General features: G+C 32.1%; 1 protein-coding gene across 1 annotated transcript; it reads right to left on the bottom strand.

Moving 5' to 3' along the window:
* Window positions 1–324: 324 nt before the first annotated feature.
* LOC134705373 (uncharacterized) lies at window positions 325–8,969 on the bottom strand. The gene is made up of 4 exons (XM_063564115.1): window positions 8,859–8,969; window positions 5,842–5,923; window positions 3,361–3,523; window positions 325–441 (listed from the first exon to the last, which is right to left on the bottom strand). Exons 2-4 carry the CDS (start codon window positions 5,885–5,887, stop codon window positions 405–407), a joined length of 246 nt encoding a protein of 81 aa, XP_063420185.1. The 5' UTR covers window positions 5,888–5,923; window positions 8,859–8,969; the 3' UTR covers window positions 325–404.
* Window positions 8,970–27,436: the final 18,467 nt, after the last annotated feature.

The raw sequence follows: 27,436 nt of genomic DNA, 5'->3' as shown, positions 1-27,436 counted from the left end.
TGTTTTATAAAAACTGACCATTTGCCAAAATCTATGAAAAAAAAAAGATTGTTTAAGTTCAGTGTTTCTGCTGATTACCCGGATTTGTTTTCTCTTAATCGATTATTGAACTTTAAATAGCAGTATACTACTTGTCTTTATTTTGAGGCTAGTATTTTGTTTAATTATAAGATTATCAGAAGAAATAATCATTTTAATCGAATAAGTGAGAAAATCTCGCATGTATTCTTTGCGGTCGAAAGATATGAGATATATATTTCACCAGTGTAAATTAAAGTACATGTACACTGTCATGTATCTTGTTTCGACTTTTGATGTAGTGACAAATTACAATTGAAATTAGAGTGAGACATCCAATATTTGTATTTACAATATTTTATTCATAGTAAATAGTGTTATTTGTCTTAGGAAATTGGTGACCTCCCCTGAAGACTAGGTTGTCTGAAAGTAAAAAAAAGTTCATTGATAATGTATTGTTAAACTGATATCAACAGCCATGAAGAACCGAACAGTATGTCATATATATATGTTGTAATTTATTCCAATGAAGAAGGCCGTAATGGCCGAAACGTATGGGAATTTGTGTTATAGTTTTTATTATATAAACATATATATATATATACAACTCGTCTAAACATCAACCCAACAATGTTAGATCTGTAAATTTACTTCCGCAAATTTTTGGTTCTTCCCTCGCCGGGATTCGAACCCATGCTACTGTAAGATCGTGACACTAAATCGCCTGCACTGCAGCCGTCCACACGACCACCTGGGCTCTACATTAGTAGAGCTTTTCCTGGCCATGTGTTACCTTTCCTCGTCAGTTTTTTAATCTAGCGGCGTACTGCAGTACATGATATATAAGGCATGAAGATGTTATTGTTACAGATCAGCTAAATTATCTATATCTTCATTAAAGGTAAAAGAACATCAGTTGTTCGACCTGTTAGTCAAATGCGTTTTGCTTAAATATACTTTTTCACTTCTTTGGTCTTTTGGAAAATGTTGTTTGTGCTGTTTTTAGAACCTTCTACAACGAAATTTGTTTGACATGCACACGTATAAAAATTGCGGTTTTTATCCAACGCTATCATTGGTTTGAACTTAGTTTTCAATTTAGACTCGTGTATATATATATATATATATAAACGAGTCTAAATTGAAAACTACGTTCAAACCTATGATTGCGTTGGATAAAAACCGCAATTTTTATACGTGTGCATGTCAAACAAATTTCGTTGTAGAAGGGTCTAAAAACAGCACAAACAACATTTTCCAAAAGACCAAAAAAGTGAAAAAGTATATTTAAACAAAACGCATTTGACTAACAGGTCGAACAACTGATGTTCTTAAACCCTGTTGACTGCCATTGACGATTGCCAAATAAAATTGATCACAAGATGTAACAAAATGGATCTGAATATAAATTTAAAACGGCACAGAAAAAAAAAATAAGAAAAAAAAATATATACCAAGCCATGTATCACCATCATTGATGGCGATCCGATGGATAAATCTGTTGTAGAGTTGTCACTGACGCAGACGTACTTATGAATATAATTATTTTCTGTTATTGTATCTTACATTAATTTGTAGGATCCTTTACTATAGATAATTGAGCTGATCTGTAACAATAACATCTCCATGCCTTATATATCATATACTGTAGTACGACGCTAAATTAAAACTGACTAGGAAAGGTAACACATGGCCACCGAAAGCTTTATTTATTTTGGAGCCAAGGTGGCCGTGTGGTCTAGCGGGACGGCTGCAGTGCAGGCGATTTGGTGTCAAGATATCACAGTCGCATGGGTTCGAATACCGGCGAGGGAAGAACAAAAAATTTGCGAATGCAAATTTACAGATCTAACATTGTTGGGTTGATGTTTAGACGAGTTGTATATATGAATTGTTGTCACACATATTTCATTCTACTCTACTGTAATACTTCCCCATTCTAAACTCCCAAGACAGATTGAAGGAACTTGATCAATTTTGTTCCATAGATAATAGTCATTCTTAGATATAACAGTACATGTCTTAGTTTAGAAAGGGAAAACCCATTCTGTAAAAACAATACACTCTCATTTAAACAAAATTGAAACTGTTGTCAGATATATTTTCTTGAGTGACAACATCATTGTTATGTTAGATGTTGTGAGGACGTGTTATTCAACGACAAATCGGTATACTAATTGGGGCCAACTGTGTTCATTTTTTTGTTGATTTGTATCTGTATTTGTACGATGCAGTTTCAATACAGGAATTACCCAATACGAATGATCAAAAGCAAGTAGTATTTAAAAAGTTAAATGTCAAGATTTTGTCCTATTGTGTACAATAATCTTTAATTTTCCTGATTATGTTGATCGCACATCAACAACAAAAATTCATGCAATATTAGCTTTTTTTCTTTTGATTTATCTTCAAAAGGTAGTAAATGATTAAGTGAATATCAATATGACCAAACAGAAAATAATAAGAACAGCATAATTTTCCTTTGTATGTTAATTGACAAATAAAGAAAGTCATGAATTTATAAAACAAAAGTATTTTATAAATTATGTACGTAGCAAAGCTATGACTGTTTTGAATCTGTTACACTGAACTTGAAAATAAACTCATCGTAGATACCAAGATCAACTTTTGTATTTACGCCAGATGCGCATTTCATCTACAAAACACGAATCAGTTACAATCGAATAAAAAAAAGTTTAAAAGGCCAAATAAAGTACGAAGTTGAAGATCATTGATGACCAAAGTTCCTAAAAGTTTTTCCAAATACAGCTGAGGAAAAAGAGACCATATATATAGTTAAATATACATCATATCTTGACCTACATTTAGAGAGAAGGAGGGTTTTATAACTTAGCTTTACGACAAAACGGATCATTTCAATCGTTCCATTGTGAATTTCCACTTCCATGTTGCAAATATCTAGCAACTACTTCATATAGATTACACATATTCCAGTTGCTTATAAAGTCCAGGACGTGTGCTTTAATTCATTATATTCGTGATACTGTTTTTAATCAAATTATAAACTTAATGATTTTTATTGTGTTTGCCGGAGAGATAAATGACAATACATATGTTTCAGTTGACGTAGCTACAATCCTTTCCTTTTCTCAAGTTAAATCTGACCGAGCTATGAGCGCATTTCTACCCCCTTCTTGTGGGTTGGTGTTGCTCAAATTTTTGTGTTCTGTGTAATGATTTGTGGAAATTCTTTTTTTTAAAGCAGTTTTTGTTAGAAATAACATTCTACAAACCATATCATTTGTATTTTTCATTAAATCATTCTGTGATTATTTATTTTTTTAAATTAAAGTCAAATATAGCTGCGTTTAAATTACTTACTTAAGATACCAATAACACCAACACTGGTTGTTGCCAGGCCCTTCACATTTTCCTAAATCAAATAAAAAGCGAACACACCATCCATTACAACTGGCGGGGTCATGAGGACAAAAATGGTCAAAATTAAAGTCGCCCATATGCCTTTTTTTTGCCGCGTGCACTCCTGAAAATGCGATTGTTATTTTTATTTAATAAACGGTATAACCGGCTAAATTATGTTCACAAACACAATTATTACATGACAATTCTTAATGTATGTTTTCATTAAGATATTTACTCAAAGGGTAGACCTACAGATGTCGGTAGACACATTTTAATCTGTGCCGAAGATCGTCATGTTCAATGAGAACAGCAAGCAAACATAGGTCTAAATGGTGCCATGCCAAAAATTTATACTATGAAAAAAAAAGATGTGATATGATTTCAGATGAGACAACTCTCCACAAGAGACCAAAATGACACAGATGTTAACAACTATAGGTGTCAGACCACCAATAACTCCCTCCAATTTAGAACGTATGTAAAAGTAGCCCTACTCTGACACAAAATAGTGCTTTTGATGTCCTTGTTTACTTAAACTAACCAACAAATTTGCAAAATTGCAACTTTTGGTGAAAGAAAAATATATCTAGATCATTTTGAGCCAAAATTTACTTGTCTATGAGTTTGCATTAAAAATTGAGGATTAATGCGCTCCATAGTATACTAATTTAAGATTTCCAGAAAACCAGTTTTTTTTGGAGTACCTCTGTTTGAAGGTCAGTTAATTTTTTAGAAGGCTTTAAAGGTATGGTGAAAATTGGCATGTAGAAAGATGATACATGTACAATTAAGGATATACCTGGTTTCCATGAAGTTAAACTTAAGATAAAATATTTAGAAAGCTGTGAAAATTGCAAAATTTGGTTGAACAGATAGGGATTGTTAATTGGTGGTCTGACACCCAGGGTTCCCCTGGGTCAATTATTTTTTTCGCCACCTCTTTCGTCAAAACAATATATTTTTCGCCACTTTATTATTTTTTTCGCATATTTTTCTTTTAAAATTTACATTTTTTTCTATCCCCCTTTTCCACTTAAATAAGGTGATTTTGCACCATTGTGTCTATGATTGTCCTCTCTAACTTATTTCAGAGTCTACATTTAATGAATAAACACTAAACCTAAACTTAAAGGGGGAAAATATTCATTGTATTTTAAACAACTTTTCTGAATGAGGGGGTCACTACACTTTTATTAATAAAGAAGATAGTAGTCCTGGAATATAACAACCTTTTGGATAGCCTGATTTCTTCATAACGACAGTTTTTTTTTCTTGACCTTCGTAAATGAATAAGTTGAGATTAAGAAGTCTCCCTGGTCAATTACATATATTAATAAAGTCAAAGGATAATTAAAGTTTTAAATCGGAGATTTTTCTTGCTTTTGAACATTTTCCGTCACAACAATAGCTTTCTTTTCTAAACTATCTTTAAAAGGAGAGGAGACGTCAAAAGAGTTCTTCAAACACGTGCGTCGCAAAGTGGTAAATAAATTCTGTATGTGACATTTAGCGGAAGCCATTTAACCATATCATTTTGTCATACAATTCAATCAACACCTTTATTAATTAGTCCTTTGTTGTCGATAGCTATAAAAATGCAATCAGCTGATTATTGATGATTATTGATTTTCTGTCCAGATCTTAATGACGTCAAGGTGAATTCCGAGTATTGTCTGAACGGGTAAAGTCTTAGAAACTCGAAAAAAGTAAATAAACAAGATGAAGGAAAATAAATCGTTCTATATATTTCTTTCGCCAAATTCTGTCGCAAATGACGAATTTTTATCGCCACAATTATTATTTTTTCGCAAATTGCGAAAATAGCGACCGCCAGCGGAAACCCTGCTGACACATATAGGTCACTGTCACTAGTTAAGCGTTCCTGCAATTCTTTCAAAAAGTGAATTTGGAGTATTGTTACTGCCTACATGATAAATATGCACATGTATATATTAATGGAAAAACAATAATTCTAAATTGCAAAAGGCACGAATAAATTTTAAACATGTGTTTGAGCACTTAACTTTCTCTTTCTCGAGACAATATGGTAACATAATTCTAAATTGCAAGAGGCACGAATAAATTTTAAACATGTGTTTGGGCACTTAACTCTCCCTTTCTTGAGACAATATGGTAACATCACATCATTAAAATAAATGATGCAAATCAATTAGAAAAGGCTTGACTCATCAGATTGGAACTATCAAGTCTTGTTCTTTAATTTTAAACAATTTTCAGATTTGAATTATACAAGATGTGTATGTTTGAAATAATTAGTATTAAAGTATACATATACACGATGCATAACTTCATGATCATCACTAGTTTGTGTAGAGATTACCTAGCATAGCACACCCTTTCAAGCGCAGGTAAATCTAATATAGGTTCAAACTGTAAGTGTACAGTAAACTACATGTATGTGATATCTTAAACGTTTACCTGTAGCAAAGAGTAAAAATACCAATACCATGACAAAATACTTCATATTTTGTATTTATAACAAGGAATCAGGGGCAAATATCTGAAATGTAAAATCATGGTAACTGTAACCAAAATAAAATCAATGGTGATGTCTTAATGAAGCCTTTATGTATATATCTCTATTGTTTTCATAAGATATTCAGCAGCGCATTTAACATAAAAAACATTCATTTAGTAAATATTAAGTCGATTTTAATATCACTCATTTTTGCGTTTGATTGTTGAAATAGAATGTTTATCGACTTAATGTATAATGTGCCTCGATTATTTGTGTTTCTAGGTTGTTTTATTATTGACAAATTGTAGGATAAAACTTACGTTCGGAGCATTTCAGTATATTTTAGGATCCAGGTTTTTCGTAAGAGTATTCTTGGTGAAGGAGACGTTAAAGAGTCGCATGAACGAATCTTTTCAAACACAGATTCAATCCACCATATTGTCTTAAAATGTCCTTTGTCCTGTACTATGTCAATAATTATCGTTTCCGAGTAGACGATATTAAGAATTAAACGATGGACAGTATGTGCGTGAATGCTTCTTACTACCTGATTGGAGTGTGTCCCCTTCTGTTTTTTTATAACCCTGTTTTGTTTTCTCTCAATCGATTTATGCATTTTGAACAGAGGTATACTACTGTTGTCTTTAATTTGCAGATACCGTTTATTAAAGAAATCATTCGGTAAAAAAAAATCAGGTTTATATCGCAATAATGAATATGAAAAATAATCGACATCCGTAACTGATAGATCAAATAACTCGTTTCTCGGGGCTACATATTGTATTTTTATTGTTACGATGATTCATAGCAATAGAAAATCATCATAATGGTAGGAACAAAATAAAGCAATATAAGTCTTTTTTTTTTGGCATTCTAAATAGTTTTCAAAATGAAAAATATCTTGAAAAAAGCTATTTGCCTGTTTTCATTGAACATAACTAATATAGCAATACCAATGTACATACAATGACAGTATGAATGCATTTTGAAAACAACGCATAAACCTTTTTCGCAGATGGTCAATTAATAATCGCCTGCAAGAAGATGCAAAGATCTAATATATTGAAGATATTTTCATATATTTTAACTGACTTAAAACTCTGTACAGAGAAACGTATATTCCTAAATAGTTAACACCCCAAAAGTCATATATAATATCGAAACATTGTTACTAGTAACATTACAGAACCTTTATTCGAATTATTTGGAACATGCACAAAACATCTGTTAATACATTTTTAGCAAACAATGGTATGAACAAACTATTTTTGTCAATGTCTTTGGTGTTATTGATATTCAATGAAATAGATATAGATCTGAACTTCTAGGTGTATAGGAAGGTTATATATATTTTTTGTGTCCTCCCACACTACAGTAAAAGAGGGACGAAAGACACCAAAGGGACAGTCAAACTCGTAAATCTAAAACAAACTGACAACGCCATGGCTAAAAATGAAAAAGACAAACAGAAAAACAGAAAAACAATAGTACACATGACACAACATAGAAAACTAAAGAATAAACAACACGAACCCCACCAAAAACTAGGGGTGATCTCAGGTGCTCCGGAAGGGTATATAGCTAAATTCTAGCTAGCTTTCGGCAAAAGTATTTTAAAACTTAACTTCAAGGTCAGTGAATGTTTTATGTTTCAAAACTATTTGCAATTGATGATACTCCTCACGTAAAATGTTCCATTACAATAACTAACTGTAGAGAGTTTTTCACAATTTCTGATTGCATATTGTTTACAATAAAAATACCAACTCTATTTCTGGCATTTACAGTTACAGATGTGAAATATATAACTGCTACATGTGTTTCAAAACATTGAGATATTGTACGATTGGCATTAAGACATCTAGCTACCAAAGTTCAAATGAAGTGTGAGTTATAATTATAGGCAACATTACAGCCTTCAACAATGGGAAAACCCATACTGTATTGTCGTCTATAAAAGGTCCCACCATGAAATATATGAAATAATCTAATTAAGGATAGTAAAGATTTATTTATAACTTAACAATTTACGAAATACAATATTACAATGTACAGACATAAACAAACGACGATCACTAAACCACAGGCTCCTGATTTGGAGAAAAACAGCTTACATAAACATAGACCGGACTTGACAGGGTATATATTAATCCTAAATCCCTAACAACTCAAAATACACTATGTACATATTGTCTTTGGAGTTACTGACAGCAAGTTTAATACCAATAATAACTAATACAATACATATACAGCAAAAGGTGCTAACAAAATCTTTGCATCTTTGAAAGGATTTAGTAAAGATGTTATCTCAGTTACGGACATTAGTTTCTCTAAATTAAATGGCATCATCAAGACTTTTTCTAGCTACGATTGATTTCTTCTATAAACGATAAGCTATGCACGAGATATGCTACAATTATGAAAAGATCATTTTCAAGTTATGTCGTTCACTTGAAAATTTTGCAACTATGTGCGCTTTTATAACGTTATTTACCAGATACAGTGATCGTCTGTGTTCCTGTATTATTAAAGTTCACCTAGCGTCCTCGCTATTGCTATTATGCAAATTAAACTAGAAATAATATTTGTTCTTTAGGTGTTTAATCACAATTCCAAAATAGGAGTAGTACTGATGATCAATTATGATATTTTGATTCGCCGAAATATTAGTGCATTAAATATAGAATCATATTTTTGAATCTCCGAAATATTTGAGCTATATAAGATTATATTTTTATTTTCTCTTGTTCAAAATGGTAATTAAATGAAGATGCTCCTTAAGATACGAATAATAGACAAAGTGTTCACCGGATAGCAACGATCTCGAAAGAGGTCTACTGATTTTCCTAGTTTTCTTCTAAAATCTAGGTAATCAGTACCAGTGAAATGGGTCTGCACATTTTTTTGTTAATATTCAACTTGGCAGTTGCTTAAAAGTTGAAGTCCAATTTTCACTCCTTAATTTAAATATACTTACAGTTGATTTAAACAATTAGCTCTCCGTTAGTTACATGCAGAGAACGAACAGTATTTGAATACTCTTAATATTGTATTTTCAATGACGTGTTATCGTTTTGATTGGCCATAGTAATTGTTTTAATTAATAAAACGCAGTAAAATTTCACAATATTAACCGACATAAAATGCGGTCTTTGTTTGATATACTACATTACGTAAATGTATTTTCCGCAATGTTAAATTGTAACTGTCAAAGTAGTTACCTTTACAATAATAATTAAAAAAAACCAGAACAGTTAATATGTGACAAAAGCTATTGTATCTGAATTCTGTATTCAATTTAGCTTTGTATGTCGAATTAATAAAAAAAATCCTAATTTGTTTTAAATACTTAAAATTCACAAACACATTGTTATCGGAGTTCATTTTAGGTCATGATTAATTTTTTGTGATAAGAAATTAAAACAACAAGAGCATAGAAGTAATGTTTTGCTTCTATTCCTGAATACAATGCACATTATTATTCACTCGCTTATATTGAGTTATTTATTCGACTAGGACTTAGAGATAAATAAAATAAAATCTAAAATCTACAACTTAGCAATTAAACGTTTATTTTTGTACAATTGGAATCATTTCAGGCATTTTAGGACGGAAATTTATTAACAATTTAATAAATTTGGGTGGTTTTGCAAAGTTCAAATGTCAACAAGGTTTAAAAGTGGAAATTTGTAATTGTTCCTCCTCTTTTTCAAAAAAAGCATTGATTCACCTGAAATATACGTGCACTGCTTGAACCACATCCATGCTGTAACATTGACCTTTCATTAAGCAGTGCTCATACTGTCTTGCATTTCTAAACCCTTTAAATGATAAGGGGTTGAGAAGTGCATGCTGTTTAAATTTGCTTGTACACATGTACATAAAAAAAACATAGCAATGGACGATGTCGATAATCACATCATGGTGAGTTAAACAGTTTAACAGTTGAATCCCTGTGTCTGCGCAGCAAGTGATATTGCGAATGACATGAGTTTTGAATATTCGTAAATGTACCGCAAATATAAGAGTGTTTGTACTTGTTTGAGTCAAACCGATGGTCAGATATGAATAACATTTATTAGTTCAAGTATAAATTCATAATTGCAATACCATATTTAACCATTTTCTATTAGAAAAATAAACCTTCTGATGTTGTTTTTTTATTTGGTCGGGTTGTTGTCTCTTTGACACATTCCCCATTTCCATTCTCAATTTTATTTGATAACATATACTTCTTCCCAAGTCAGATTTTATCAAAATGAAAAACAAATTTATTCGCATTCTGTAGTTCGTTTGTTTCAAACTTAACTATATTTCGTGGTATAAAATCTGTCTAAAAAGGATTTCTATCACTTTGGAGTGTACCAATGCAAAGTGAAGCATACAGTCTTCGTATTTAAAAAAAAAATCCTATTCATTTACTTGGCTGTAAGCTCTGTGACTAAACAAAAGTAAAAGATACATGTAACTCGGTCAAAATAAGTTAAAAAGGGACAGACCTCAAAGGCAATCAAAATATATTACCTGATGACAGATTTGTTTTAACATTTCTTTTTATTATATATAGGGTATTAGGGTGTATAACTAACGGAACACTTTATCTTATGCCGTCAGTGTCTTCCTAAACCCAATTTTTAATTCCTGGCCATTCTGTAACAGAGATAAAAATTCGATTGGCTTATTTCAATACATTTTTTATTCTGAATTGTTAATAGTTGCTTATTCAGTTATTGTCTATCTGTGGTTTTTATCTTTATTATAATCTTTACGTTGGCGTTTTATTCGATTTATGGATTTTGACTGCACCTTTAATATCTTGTCCATCTATTGTATGCTTTATTTTATGATGATGTATATATATATTAAATTGTACTTACATGATGTAAACAGCTTGTATTTAGACCTTACATGATAATTAATTGTATCCGTAGTACAATTATACGTTTTTCCTGGAAATGAAAATATTAGTTACATCACACAAAAAAAACCTTTAATTAATTAAGCACGTGAGCGGGTCAAAGACACAAGGACGACAGCTGTAAGCCCTTAGAGATTACTTAATGCACCAAACGTGACAGAGTAATTAACGTAGAACTTGTCTGTCGTCAGTATATTGCACCTGGTAGACTGAATCAAGTTACATTATACAGCACGACAATAGGTCTGAAATTTATTTGATAATACTCAATTGTAGTCTCAAACTATTAATGAACCTTCTGTTGTAAATGAGAACAATTTGAGTATTAGTTGAAAGAGATTTTTCTATTCTATTCTATTCTATTCTACCATATAGTGACCGCCTTCAACAGATTGAAGATTATGTCACAGGAGGAAACTTACAAAAAGACATAGATTGAAAAATGTACAATTTCTAAAAAATGCGAAAAATAAAAATAATAAAACGTTTTGTATAATAAAGTTAGATGTTGTAATTAATAACGGTAGTTTGTTCCATTCGGTAATAGTTCTTGGGAAATATGATTCTTTTCTGTACTGAGTTTTGCAAGATGGAATTTGGAAGCTGTTCGAATTAGAATGTCTTGTTTGTCTTTTTTGAGGAATTATTTTTTTAGTTTTAGGAATTACAACCTTTTCGTGTTCAATTTTGTAAAGCATAACCAATCAGGAGTCTTTTCTTCTGTCAGAGAGACTGCGTCATTCAAGATGTTGTAACATGTTCCCAACGCTTGAGGAGTTTCTGTATTGGTTGGTAACAAAACGCGCAGCCCTTCTTTTTCAATGTTATCTGTGTCTTGTTGTAAGTATCGATCCCAAACAGAGCAAGCATACTCTAGTGATGGTCTTACTTGGGACTTATATGCTTGCTCTTTAATGAATGTTGAACGTATGTTCACGTTCCTCTTAGAAAGCCTAGTGTGCTATTAGCTTTCTTACATATGTTGTTTATATGCACATCCCATATAAGGTTGGAACTGATGGTGACCCCCAGATATTTTGCAGTTGTTATGTGTTCTAATGAATGATTGTGTAACGTAGTCATTTGTGATTGTTTTTTAATTTTTTTTTCTGCTGACTTAAATTACTTTACACTTATCTGGGTGGAATGCCATTTTCCAAGTAGTATTCCACGATACCAGTTTGTCAAGATCTTTTTGTAATGTTGATGCATCGGAATTTGATTGTATTGCCAAATAAACTATTGTGTCGTCTGCAAATAAACGTACTGTAGATTTTAGACCATTTGGAATGTCGTTAATATAATATAGGAAGATACTTGGTCAAAGAACTGACCCCTGTGGAACCCCTGACTCAACTGCAACATACTCAGATGTTTCCACCTCTAGGACTACTGCCTGTTTGCGATTGCTAAGAAAATTTTATATCCAGTAATTTAATGTCCCCTGTAACCCGTAATGATGTAGCTTATTAGTTAGAAATGAATGTGAAACTTTATCAAATACTTTAGAAAAATCCATGACCAAAATATCTGTTTGTTTACCGTTTTCCATGTTAAGTGAGACATCGTCTATAAATTCTAGTAGTTATGTTTCGCAAGATCGACCTCTGCGAAATCCATGCTGCAGGGGATAAAAGATATTGTGAATTTCTGCATGTTTCATGGTGTGTTTAACTACGATGTGTTTTAAAAGTTTGCAGCAAATACATGTATTAAAGTGATATAGAACAGTAGTTTTCAGGGTTATATTTTTTGGCCTTTTTTGTATACAGGAGAGACATGAGCAGTTTTCCAGTCATCTGAAACAACACCTGTTTTAATTGACTTCTTAAAGATAATGGTAAGTATGGGTGCAATTGCATGTGAAAGTTCTTTTAAAAATCTTGGTTTAATTTCATCTGGTCCTACTGCTTTTTCCGGATTTAAATTATGTAATAGTTTTCGTATGCCTTCCGTTTTTATTATTAATTTTGATATGGGTGGAAAAGAAGACTTCTGTGGCATGTTACACTGTTTGACTAATTCTGTATGGGAAATATTAGAAGCTGGTGTAAATACAGACTGGAATTGTGCGTTTAGTGCCCCAGCTTTTTGTAATGGATCAGTTAGGAGTTTTCCATTTTGTTTGAGTCCAGTAATTCCACTATAATCAATTTTTTAATGTTTAATGTAGGTCCAAAAATTTTTCATAGTGCCAAAATTTGTTTCATCTTGTTGTGGTAATATGATGCTTTCAATGTATTCAAAGTATGATTTTCGTATACTTTTCTGCATCTGGTGTTTAACCTCTTTGTTTTTTTTTAGCAAATTTGTTTTGAATTTGCTAGATTAAAGGTTTTTGTGATGAAAATTGCCTCTACTATAAAAAAAGAAGATGTGGTATGATTGCCAATGAGACAACTATCCACAAAAGACCAAAAGGGTCCAAGTTGGTTATATTGTTCACATCTTTAACTTAACCTAAGTTCCGCATACAATGATCCCTATTTTTTTTCAAATGAATCAAAATAGGGATCAAGGTATTCAAAGGTCTGCTGATGTCCATCGGGAGTTTTTTCTGCCTTAGAAGGCTTAGTAATAGACTTATTTACACTTGTATGCGAATTTGGCTTCCATTACGTAAAATCACACAGGTTCCCGTAATCTTTGACATTATAATTAAAAAGTGATTGCTGCTTGACGTCAGCTGCTTATCTGGAGCAGATCTAAGGTCATTCATAGACAAAATTCAGCATAATACCAAAAGTGTAAAAACGTTTATTCAACCCGCCAATACCCACCGATTGTTAGCTTAATTCGATTAATTCACAAAAAGGATGAAATTATTTGATGATAAGGGGAACATATAATCTGTAATGCAGTAATGGGGTCTGTAAAACTCATCCAAATTGATACACATGACTTAATTCCGTTTATATAAGACTTACTAGCGGCAATCTAATCACAGCATGCATAATTTATGCTTTCTTTGAGATTGTGTTTGTTGTAATATCATTTAGGACAACAGATATTTATTTTTGATAAAAAAAAAATTAATATTTGATAAACATTTAATTATTTTCTTGTTATATTACTCGAGTCATCAAAGTCATTCATTGCAAATAACTAAAATAAAACAACATCGGGGAATATATGTTTCCTGCTATTCGTGGAAAAATAAAATGGAAATGGAAATGGGGAATTTGACAAAGAGACAACAACCCGACCATAGAGAAGACAAGAACCGAAGGCCACCAATGGTTCTTCAATGCAGCGAGAAACTCCTGCCACCGGAAGAGTCCTTCAGCTGGCACAAGCATGATAGAATTGTATTTAATTCAACACGTTCCTTTTCGGAAACTTTTTTTTCCTTCACGTAGTTTAGCCGTTGCTAATTTTCGACTTAATTTGTTTTTTACTAGATTATTGTATTTCTTCTAATTACTTTCTTTGATGTAAAATCCTGTTATTTGAATGTCAAGACAACAAAGACTTTATTTTTTTGTTATTAAAGCCCCATCTGCTGTGATATGAAACAAAGTTTTACATTTTATTTAGTTAAAGAATTTCCGAAATTCTATTTGGGTTTTTTTGTAAACGCATTCAAGTAACTAAGGCAAGTTTTTCTGGATTATTTCTTTACCACATGGAATTAATTTTGTTTTACATGTTTAAGCCGCATTAAAGAGAACAAAGACAATGTTTTGTAATAAAAACATAATTTGAATTATTTGCATTATAAACGCATTTCGATAAGTAAGTTTGATGTGAATGCACACGAAATTATGTATAAATAGTGTTTTTCTTCATCATAAAGGATACCTACAACACAGTGAGTACCAGGTGCTATCATTTCAACATATATTCCGCATATAACGTACAGAAGGTAAGCAAATTAAAATTCGGGATACTGAAAATACATTTTTACATTAAGGGAAATCCACTAAGTTGACTTATTAGATTCCATAAGGTTTCAGTGTTTTCCACAAACTTCATTGTGTATAATTCAGTGATTGTTATGTATTATGCTCCTTGTGAGCTGCGTTTGTGTTAAACTGTTTAATGCATATGAGAAATATTTTGTTTTTGTTTACTCCATTACGGCTCTATCACGATGTACAGTATTTATCTGGAAGCGACAATTCCCGTCGGTGAGACTACTATACACATTACATTGGTTATAATGACAACAAACGAAAACACACCTGAATTACTCTTTTTCCAAATTTAACCCCTAACTAATCGAAAATTACTTATCAAATATATGATATTTTTGAGCGTGCTCACATTCCCATTAGTCCACATTGTAACCGGAAAAAACAAAAGCCTTCCATATTCCTAAGCCCAAAGTCTCATATAACTCTTCAATGAGTAAACAGAATTTTGTAACTGGATATGCACATTTTCATATTGTGTCTTAATTATCTTCAAATTTTCATGGTGTTACATTTAGTGGTATCAGAGTTTTAGCGATGACAAACTGTTGCAGTAAAATATTTAGGTTAAAATTCCAAGGGACACAATTCTTAGAAGAAAAATTTAAACATAATTTTCCATGTAGCAGTTCTTATTATATACAAAGTTTTATGAAATTTTCTTGTGTGGTTTAAGAGAAGTCAGGTGTAAAGTTGTATATTAATGCATCAATTCAAAGGACCACAAATACTCGAAAAATAACTGAAATCATATTCTTTCTGTCGATATGTTATTCTATAAATAGATTATCATTATTATCTACAAAGTTTTGTGAAATTATGTTGTGTGGATTTTAGAGAAGTTGATGTAACCATCACAGGACTGACAGACTGACAGACTGACGGGCCGAGTTCACTTGAAACTCTTCAATCAACTTCAGAGTTAATAGATTATCACGTGAACGCACTAGAGGAGATATTCGGAACAACTCTGAGCAACTCTAGGGTAAGACCCTGAGCAAGCATAAAAATAAAATATTCTGATTGGTTTTTTGTCATTCAAGAATTTCTCGAGTTTAACCCTGGCTCGGTGAGGGTTGGAACCAGATTATTAGGAGTTAACTCGAGTGGATCAAGTAAAATCGTATTGTTTAAACCCTAGTAAGTAAAGCTAACTCGAGAGTTTCAAGTGAACTCGGCCTTTGTATATTAAACTACAAGTTGCATACTTCTTTCAGGGTAGAGAGACATATTGATTAAGTTGATCTTGAAGACGATGGCAAGGTAACACACACACAAATATCTTTTCATTCAGTGCTATAGATTCAGGAAATCAAGAACAGATTACTTTGAATTTTGTGAAAATCAATGTTAAGCAGTATCTCTATGACCAGCTCATCAGAAATTGTTCTCTGAAAAAAATACAATTTAAAAAAAAAAGCAATGGAGGGGGAAATGAATTTAAATTTTAAAACGGAATTCTGTAAAAAATCTTACGTAATATCATTATGGAACTGAATGTAGGCGTGTAACATCAATTGACAAAATAAGACTAGGAAATATACTGCGACATGAGTAAATTTTGGATGATATCTATTGAAAAAAAAACGGTTAAAAATGATCAGAAACAAAAAATGTCATCATTTCCGAAATAGTCACCGACTCTAAATTAATGAATAAAAAACATTTGTTTTGGCTAAAACGTTAATACACTTAAATCAGCAGCACTATAAACATCACAACAAAATTTCCAAGTAAGTAATTATTGCCGAAATTGTCTACCAACTCTTCACATGAGTTTATACGTAGTGTGTAAAGATGTATGCATTTTTCTTAACATTTTAAAGGTACAAAAGGGTATCAATAAAAGTAATGAAGGTATCTTTACAACTGGTACATCAATTTAATATACATATCTATTTATATTTTACAGGTCAAGATGATAAGTTGGAAGCTGTCAAAACTTATTTATCTCGTAGTACATGCACAGCTTATTTCTTCTCAAACGTTTAGACTGTTTGACCGGCAATGGTTAGGTGCCCAATCGCAAGGAGGAAGCATATTACAGTTAGGTGGCCAATCACAAGGAGTTGACCTAAATCAGTTAAATGACTTGCTTCCATTAGGTCAACTGAGAGAAGGATGACAGGGCCTTGGAGTCGGGAGAGAGCAACCATTTGTCATAGGTAACCAATCGCCATTAAGTGTATTGCTTCGTGGAGGGCAACCATCTCAATTAAGGTAAGTTTTTTTCATTACAGCTGTTTTATCTGTTATTTTAACGATGCTCTTTATCCCGATTGTTGTATTTTGTGTGCTTTTGAACGCGTTTGATGAAAACAAAGACAATAACCCTGAAGTTCAGGTGTCCGGATGAGACACATAAAGATTATATCCTGGAACCAGTACATTAACAAAATTAATTATCTTTGAATAGTTCATATCTCCCCAAAAGAGGAGTGGTTTAAAAACAGCTGTTTTTACAATATCCAACATTTTCAATCATATGAAATATGTAGAACACATTGTAACACAATTAATGTTAATTTACCTTCATGCATGCTTGTCATTATAGCGACATATATAAGATGATGTCTGATATAAACGACGACATTCGTGTTGGAAGCAATTTGAAAATCTTAAAGTTCAATTATAATAGTATAGGAAAAGTCGCGTAAAACGTAGACTTAGTTTCGAAAAGACAATATCTCATGATTATATATTATTGAAGTAACCTATGTTTCAGTGTATTTTGGTGGAAATATCGATGGATATGTTAATTTGGAGATACTGGTGGATATGGTATATATGGCGGTAGATTTGGTGTAAATCGTGGTGAATATGCCGGTGGTTATGGTGGATTTGTTGGATATGGCGGTGAATATAGTGGATATCCGGGTGGATATGGTGGATATCCCGGAGGATATGGTGGTTACAGTTGATATGGTGGATATCCCGGTGGATATGTTAGATATCCCTATGGATATGCTGGGTACGGTGGATATGGCGGTGGATATGGTGGATATCCCGATTATTAAGGTAGATATCCCTATGGATATGGTGGTTACGGGGATATGGCGGTGGATATGGTGGTTACGATGGATACGGCGGTTGGTACGGTGGATATGGTGGGTACAGTGGACTTGGTGCTGGATATGGTGGATATCGTAGATATCGCGGATTTGGTGATGGATATGGCGGTAAATATGGTGGATACCGTAGATATAGTGGAAATCGCAGTGAATATGGCGGTGGATATCGTGGATATTGTAGGAAAAATGGCGGATATGGTGGTCATAATAACAATAGTACCGATAATATAAATGGATAGAAATATTTTTGTTTCAATATATTCTTTTTTTTAGTCAAAATGGAAAAATTAAATTTTTTAAATATATTTTGAGTAATGAATGCATTGAAACGGCTAGATAAGTGTAGAATTATTCTTTTAGAACGATTTATTCTACCTATAATTATATTAATTGTCACCAGAACTAAAAAAAAAATATTATAATAGCTCAGTTGTCTGTTTATAATAATAAAAACAAATACTATAGTGGAGTTTCGATTATTAGTCGGAAAACATGTGGAATAAAGTGAATCGTTTTATTTTGGCCTAAAATGCAAATTTAGGAAATTAAAAATCAACGGGAATATATTTGTTTTCTCGTCCATAAAAAATAAATGAACCTAAAGTTTGTCAATATATTTTGAAATGTTATAAGGACGCTACTAAAACTATTGCTGATACAACATACATTGTACATAATTATGTACAATTTGCTGGACAAATTCTGTCGGTCTAAATAAAAGATCAACATCAATTTTGCAGTCAAAAATCATTATGATACATGCTGAAACGTCTCATATATAGATTGGAATATTTTGTCAAAATCACGATGTTTGCCTTGTTACTGAGTATGTATTGACATGGTGGGCAAAGGATGCATAGCAAGTGATGTATAAATTAAAAACGCTACTTTGTAAAAGAGGACCGAAAGATACCAAATAAACAGTCAAACTCATAAATCTAAAACAAACTGACAACGCCATGGCTAAAAATGAAAGGACAAACAGACAAACAATAGTACATATGACACAACATAAAAAACTAAAGAATAAACAACACAAACCTCACTAAAGATATTGTTGCCTTAATATTCAATTAGAAAGAAGTTGTAAGCTACGAGATGTGCACTAAGTACATGTATATTTGATTTATTTTACCAAACTTTTGAACCCTTATCATCTTTTTGTAAGTCAATTGAGATCACCCCCAGATTTTGGCGGGGTTCGTGTTGCTTAGCTGATAGTTTTCGATGTTGTGTCCTGTATACTATTATTTGTCTGTGTGTATTGTTTTTAATTTGAGCCATGGTGTTGTCAGTTTATTTTCGATCTATGAGTTTGAATGTCCATCTGGTATCTTTCGTCTCTCTTTTGCGAGTGATATAAATAATTTAAAGTGAAAACAGTATGCCATGAACCTTTTCATTAAATGATCAGTAAACGTCAGTTGTTTCGTTTGATTTCTTTGTTTGAACTGTTCTGCTCTCATTTGAATATACTTCACTGTTAAAAACATTATTGTTGCATGATTAATATGATTTAATGAAAGAATACGAACGGTCAGTCGAGATAAAGTTTATCACAAGAAGGCTAAGTAAAAGTTTAAGAACTGCTGTACTTTCTTATTTGTTTTTCAGGGCAAATCCTTTTAGCACGTCAATCAAATCCATTTACAAATGGCAGGTCACGTGTATATTTATCGTGTTTTTTCCTTCTATTTAAAAAAAATGTACGATCTGCATTTTGCAAATGTGAAAGAAAATTGTAATAGGTGAAATGAATGTTATCATAAATCTTCATTGAACTCAATCAAGCTAGAACTGTGAATACCTCTTGTCACGGAGACTAGTAAGACGTGTCAGAGTATACTTAATAAGATAACACTAGCAGTTTACAAAATTTTATATAATTTTTATTGTATACATAGAATAATACATTAAAGAATGATCAGCAAAACTATTAAAGGTATGGCTATAATATTGTTTCTTACTATGACGAAAACACATCCACAATGTTGTGCATACTGAAAAACCGCGTAGCGAGTTACTTAAAAGTGTTCACTAGGTATTTGAGGTTTTTTTTCTAAGAAAAGACAACAAAAACAGTCATTCCCTACAATTTAATTATAAATTCCATATTGAAGGCGTAAATCATAACAAAACGTAAATGACTTCTTGGTCATATGACAAAGTAACATCTACATGTATACTGATAGACAAAACATATTCAGCCAATCACATAACGTGTTGCATCTCTTATACGATTATCAGACAATACAACAGATCCATATATCCCAGACACCTTATTTATCTAAAAAATAAGACGTTAAAAAGCATTCTAACTGATATGTTTGATGCTTTTTGTTTTTTATTGAACTCGCACGTGCCTGTAATATCAACTTATTGTTATGTTTGTTTTCCTAGAATGATAAACTAAGTATATCTGTACTATACAAGTATAAGTCTTTCTAGGAGAAGAAAACTATAATTTACATAACTGAATTTTACTTTTATTCCATGACACGTGAGCTGGTTAAAGGAACAAGGACAAGGACAGCTATGGGAACACATAAATAACTGTACCTAATGTGACAGACATTGTTATGCATATCTTTACACTTCATCCAAGGAAGAATACCACCTTTAAAGTGTTTGTTTGGTTGTAACTTTGTTTTCTAAATTTTTGTTCAATTCGTTCAGAATAAATATTATTTTCAAAGATACATGCAGCTTTTTCATATTTTTGTAAAGGCTTAAGGTACAGAGACACTCTTCTACATTCATAAATAAGGAAATATATGGAAAAACATCATCTTCAGAGCTTTACAGTACATGTATGACATTTCAAATAGTGTTGACATCATAATGAGTGCATTTATTTGCTAGTGATCTGAGTTGTTGAAGGCATATACGTTGTGTAGTGTGTAAGTGTGTGTGTGTATATTACTCTACTCTATTTTAACTAACGCCTGCAATTAACAGTCGCCTACCAAACTTCTATTCATAAATCTAGAAAATAGATGAAATGGAATTAAAAAAAATCAAACATAAATACATAATCGAAAACCGGAAGAAAAACAAACCGAACAGAAATAAAACATGAATGTCCTAAATTTAGAATAATGATTAAAATAAACAACCCCTGTGAGAAAAAAACTCAAAATTGCTACAAACTAATACAAAACGAAAACCTAATATCAGACAGAGCACATAAACCACAACTTTTAATATCAGAGCTCATCATACAAAAATCTAAAACCAAAGCTTGCAAAAAAACCCAACTTAAGCTCAGAGCTCACACACAAAAACCTAAGCAAACAACACACAAAACAAAAAACTTTAGTTCACAGCAAACAAAACAAACCCTAATATCAGACCACCTGAATAAGTGTTTTTGTTATACTAAGTTTCAATTCTGACGGGCTATTGTTTCATCAATATTCACAAAATATTTTGTTTTAGAAATTGAAAAACCCTTGGAATATTTCTAGTTTCAAAGAAAAATATAAACACTCAAACCCACCGGATATAGGTACCCCGAAGAAAAAGCAATGATAGCAAAAAGCATGTTTCTACTACCCGTGTAGAAAAATACCTGTGTACAATTTATCCGCGCTAGTTCCAAAAATGTAATTATTTTATATTTAATACAGTGTTGTCAATTCAGTAGTTCCTATTGGATTTTTTAAAACAAGAATTCAGCAGTTCTCAAACAATTCAGTATTTGACTGATGTGCATAGGTAAATTATACTGAAAAGCCTAAACACAAACTGAACAGACCTAAATTGAGTACAAGCATATTTTCTGACTTATGGAGAAGTCTTTTAACTAACTGAAAAACTTAAAACTACTTTATAATGTATTGTTCAGTCTTTAGATCAAAATTAAGGTTGAACTTACAAGTGGATCCACTAGTGTTACCAATCGTGATACTCATTGTTATGAAAAGTTTGGTAACAAGTTTTATTCGGTATTTAAGCAACGACAATTGGAATATATCCATCGTTCAATCAAACTAAAATGGCGGCTGTAAATTTCGAATGGTTGTCTTCAACGTCATTTCTATTTATAACCCTTGAAGCAAAAATGTGAATGTTATTGTTAGGAGTTATCCGTTATCACGGAAATCATATTGGAAAACGCCCGAAGTATCGTTTCAACTACATATCTATATAGTTGATAATTATGCAGGGTTCAATGGAATATTGCTACACAAAAATTTGATGTTACAGCTGTAAAATTAAACTCATGTCTGTCTCATGTTATGTTTTACACTGAAACTCATTGTCAATTGTCTAGCACCTGGTTTTTAGTTGGATTCGTGTTGCTCATTCCTTGGGTTTATTTTGTTCTGTTTTGTTTGAATAATTTCTTTTTGTTCGGTATATTTTGCCTCTCTGTCTTAAAAAAGAAAGTCAAGCCTTGAAGCAGATGAGCTGTCAGAGCTTACCGAATGCAAATGTATGCGATAATCCCATTTGTTTTCTCTGAACAAAGAATAGATAAAATTGTCGTCTAAAACAGAAAATGTTCACCACTTAACAACAAACATTGGCAAATACAGCCTCTTTAAGGCAATATCATGCGTGAACTCATTTACACTAAAAAAAAAGTGTTATCAGTGCATTCTCAAAAACGGTATACGCCGTGCTGAACAATTGCAAAACACCGATGATAAGTTAAATTTGGGGAAGTCACAAAACAGAACGACACAATTCCACAAGTCGAACATAATAGCTGTCAGCTGTGACGATGCAATTCCAAAATGGTTACCACATTCTGATGTCGTATATAGAAACTAATCAAATGTATCAGACTTTCATAACTTCAACCACGGCACTAAAATTACGAGTGCAGTCTGATGTGTTTGAACTTTATAGAATTTTCCATTGCTTTAGAACTTTCCGTTTCAGATTTTCGATGGGATTTCGGTATTTTTGAAATCTTACTTCTGGCCAAGTTTATGTGTAAGATGCATGTTGATTTTAAAGTGATTTTAGTCCTTATTTAAGTTTTTGAAAGTCCAATTATTTTACCTCAAGTCAGCAAAATTCCTGTATCAAGTCAGGAATATGACAGTTGTTATTTATTCGTTTAATTTGACTTGCCATTTGATTACGGACTTTCCGTTTTAAATTTTTCTTAAGTTCGGTATTTGTGGTTATTTTACTTTTTGTTGAAAGGCAAATATACTCTATTGTATTAAGATAGATGTTTCATGGAATCCAATTATTAAAATGATATTTGAGAACGTCTATGCTTGTGAAAATTGTACTACCCTCACTTCATTATCGACGTAATTCGTTCTTGTCTAGATTATGTTTGTTTAAATGTTGATACATATTGTGTTACTAAAATATCAATCAAGCCAAAAAAAAATATGATGTCTTGTTAATAAAAAAAAAAAGACCGTTATATGTAACATACATGTCATTAATAACAATTATGATTACACTTTACTTAATTAGATGCGTGATCCCGTTCGATAATATTTTCAACTGATGCAAGTAACTAACCTTTGCGAAATATCGTTGTTATGTGTTTTTACTATAGATTATTTTTGTGTAATACTTTTTTTTTCTTTCATATATAATCCTGTAATCATAATGCCAAGACAACAAAGACTAGTATCTGTGATGAGAACAACATCTGCTGTAATATAAAGTTTAGCATGTAATTTTCATTGAATTCAGGAATGTCCGAAATTATACTTGTCCTTTTGTGAAAGCAAACAGAAAACTAGGGAATGTTTTTAAGATTATTACTTTTCCACATGGAATTATTACCGTTTCAGTCGCACTTAAGATAACAAAGACATAGCTTTTTTAATAAAAATAGAATTTAATGGAGGATGAATTCGTGGTATTATAAACATATCTTAATAATTATGTTTGAGTTGAATGCACATTAGTTTATGTATGTATAGTAATTTTCTTCATCAGAAACGATACCGGCAATTCAGTGAGTATTAGGTGCAAACATCTCAACGTATATTTCACATAGAACAAAAAAAAAAGGTAAGCACAAATTAAATTCGGCAGTGTTAAATAGCATTATTTTTTTCAAAATTGTCTCTACGTAAAGGAAAATCCACTAAGTCTAGTTTTATTTATTTTATTCAATTATATACATTGAGATTGTCTCTCTGCTTTATATTGTTCAAATGTCTGTTTTTCCTCTGACATCCAACGTCTGTTTTACCCGACAAGATGAAGCCGTGGAACGTCAGAGCGTTTCCCATATAAAAAAGTCGACAATTGCCCGATCAAACTTTGTTTTTTTCTGTAAAACTGTCCAAATATGAGAAAATAAAAAGTGGTAGGGATTAAACTTAAATAATTGAAGAAATAAATGAAAAATAAATAAGCTGAGACCAAATTTATATGGATTTCGTCAGTTGACTTCAGAAGCATCAAAGCGGCGCATCCATTTTCGACGGGACAATCTCTTTTTTTTTTTATATATATAGGACGAGCTCTGACGTCCAATGGCCTGAGTTTTTTTCTGGCAAAACAGCCACTTGGCGTCAGAGTAATATCAGACTAACTGTTCAATAATAGAATATTGATGAAGTTTGGTTTATCACGGCTACATCACGAAGACCAGAACTTAATTGGAGGAAACACTACTCGACCAAAACACCCGACCTTCGATGGAAATACTATCAATACTCAAGAATTAAGAATTGCGTCGAACAAACTTCTCAACGCGCAGGTTACGAATGCGTTAATTTAGAATGAAATAGAACATATATCTCATAGAGTAGCTGGATTCGATATCATGACCTGAGTTGTTTTTCCATCGATCACTCCAGATGAACTAGATATACCACTCGGCAACCGAATCCCCAATAATCAATTTATCGACCTTTTTTTGTTAATATTTAACACAACTGTCACTGGTTAGGAAGAGGATTCTGGGTCAACAACGACCATAAAAATAAATTTATTTGAAATTATAAAAAAAAAAAATGTTGGATGATTGCTTATGAGACAGCTCTTAACAAGAGACCAAATGATACAGAAATTCTCAACTTTAGGTAACTATACGACCATCTACAATAAGCAAAGCCCATACAGCATAGTCAGCTATAAGTGACCCTGAAATGAAAAATATTTAATAATTTAAACGAGAAAATTAACGGCCTAATTTATGTACAAAAAATGAACGAAAAACATGTAACATAGCAACAAACGACATTCCTTAATTACAGGCTCCTGACTTGGGACAAACATATGCATGTTGAATGTAGAGGGGGTTAAAAATTGAATTGGGGGAACCCAACCCTCAACCATAATAGTGTTGTACAACTATAACATAAAAATGTTTCAAAACAAAGCGACACTAAGAACGTCATTAAAATTGTGAGCCAAGTCTTTGAGGAAGTTGTTTCATCAATATATTATCCTAACATTTTGGGTAAAAAGAATATAGATCTTAACAAAACTCAATAAGCGCTTCATCAACATATTAATGTATATTTTACATATCAAGATGAATAGTTTAAAGCTATTAACAACCATAGTCCTCCTAGTTAACGCACAGATTATCTCTACACAATTGTTTCTACCTCCTGGCCATATGGGTGCAACACTTGGATTATCACTGTAAGTCTATTATATGATTGTTGTTCAATCAGTTACCTCACCGTTTGTGTCATATATTCCGTATTGTGCCAATTTGTGTGGATTCGAAGGCAAGCGGTGGTCAATGCAAGCATAGATAAAGGAAACAGTAGTAAACCGCTGTTCGTAACTCATAAATCGATAGAGAAAAAAAAATCCGGGTTACAAACTTAAACTGAGAGAAACGCACCAAATATAGGAGGAGAACAACGACATAACAGAAACACATTGAAAATGAAACACACACAGAAACGAACTCTAATATAACAATGGCTACTTTCCTGACTTCGTACAGGACATATTAAGAAAACAAAATGATGAGTTGAACCTGGTTTTGCGGCATGCCAAACCTCCCACTTTTATGGCAACGTTAAATATAACATTAAAAAGACAACATTACATAACAGGACTACAATATAAATAAATGGGAGAACATATAGGATAGAGAAAAAAACGAATAATAGCTAACAAATGGTACAAAATTTGAAATTTAATATGTCAAACGTGCGCCTCGTCCACTTAAGACTAACCAGGGACGCGTAGATGAAAAAAGTTCGAATCTAAAAACAAGTACAAAGTTGAAGAGCACATAGCACCAACAGTTCCAACAAGCCGTGCTTGCTTAATACGGCTGGGATTTTCTGCCTGGGACAAGAACATTCTTATTATTTAGAATAACTCATACTTTTGCAAACAGTAAATTTTATAAAATGACTAAATGATAGACTACCCCTTTAAACGTTTTTGATAAAAGAGGGACGAAAGATACCAAAGGGACAGTCAAACTCATAAATCTAAAACAAACTGACAACGCCAAGGCTATAAATGAAAAAGAAAAACAGAAAAACAATAGTACACACGACACAATATAGAAAACTAAAGAATAAACAACACGAACCCCACGAATGATAATACTGTATATTGATATTTCTCCACAGTAAAGTTTTCTACTGTTTACGTTGTTTTGTTTATCTATATTTGTCTAAATTTATCTTGTTTTATGGAGCTTCCTGACATAAACATACTTATTGTTGTTTAATTTTCAGTGCCAGTTCATTATTCGGAAAAAGGTAAACTGTATAAATAATGTAGAAGTGAGAAAAATCCGGTCTTGAATAAATTTGTAATACGAGTGGTGTAGAAAAAAACCACTGACAGCTTGTTTGTCAAAGTCATGTGAAATTATACATCAGAGAAACTCTATTCTGTCATATGATTCCAATAGCAACTAAGGTCAATCGTAGAAATGAGAACAACATACTTTTTTATAGTCCTTATGCGTTTTTTTAATCTATTGCAATTGGGATTTAACGTTTAAGGTGATATTGGTAAATGTTCATGTCGAACGATGAGGTATTACCGGTCAGTCTTCACAACAACCATGTGTCTTTACAATATCTATTATTGTAAACCGTCCCAACTGAATAATGTTTGAAAATAAAGTAAACAGAACCAATCAAAGGGGTGTTAACTTTTGACTTTTCTAATTACACATTCTTAAAGTTTGGTTGTTATACCCGGTATACTCGTATAAATTGATCTCAATCGTCGGTGTTTACGATTGAAGAAGAAACTGCTAAATCTCAGACATCATGAAATTGTTGGTTTTTTTATGCTCCGTTATTACTGTTTTTCTTTTCGACGTATGTTGCGTTTCGCCATAGTTATACTGCATGCCCTTCTTGGTATTTGTTTTTGTTAAAAAACACAAGGATTTATTTTTTTACTACATTGGAGATATTTTTCGCTTTTTAAAAGGGATTCTATCAAAGCAAAAAATAGTATTTCTTTCGCCTTCAAACTTTATTTTGTTTTTGGTATTTGAGTTTTGAAGATAGAAAAAATGAGAAATAGTTGCTAATCAGTGAACGTTTTTTCGACAGCCTTTCGTACCTTAAAAGCATGTAGCTGACTGTTTGGCTAGATATACTAGTAGTCAGTTAAGATATTTCTTAAAACAAATTATTTTTATTAGTTTGAGGCACTAGGTTCTACTATTTATTTTATAGTCTAATCTTGAAAGTAAATCAATCATTCTTTTTATATGAAA

Source organism: Mytilus trossulus, chromosome 2, assembly GCF_036588685.1.
Source record: "Mytilus trossulus isolate FHL-02 chromosome 2, PNRI_Mtr1.1.1.hap1, whole genome shotgun sequence".
Classification (NCBI taxonomy): Eukaryota; Metazoa; Mollusca; class Bivalvia; order Mytilida; family Mytilidae; genus Mytilus; species Mytilus trossulus.
This window is presented reverse-complemented; position numbering and strand designations above follow the sequence as displayed.

What these genes read in the sequence shown, in the direction of transcription:
- LOC134705373 (XM_063564115.1), bottom strand. Translation starts at nt 5,887, where the DNA reads ATGAAGTATTTTGTCATGGTATTGGTATTTTTACTCTTTGCTACAG. An exon ending in ATTTTTACTCTTTGCTACAG is followed by an intron (nt 3,524 to 5,841) that starts GTAAACGTTTAA and finishes TCGCATTTTCAG; the next exon opens with GAGTGCACGCGGCAAAAAAA. An exon ending in TGGTGTTATTGGTATCTTAA is followed by an intron (nt 442 to 3,360) that starts GTAAGTAATTTA and finishes TTTTACTTTCAG; the next exon opens with ACAACCTAGTCTTCAGGGGA.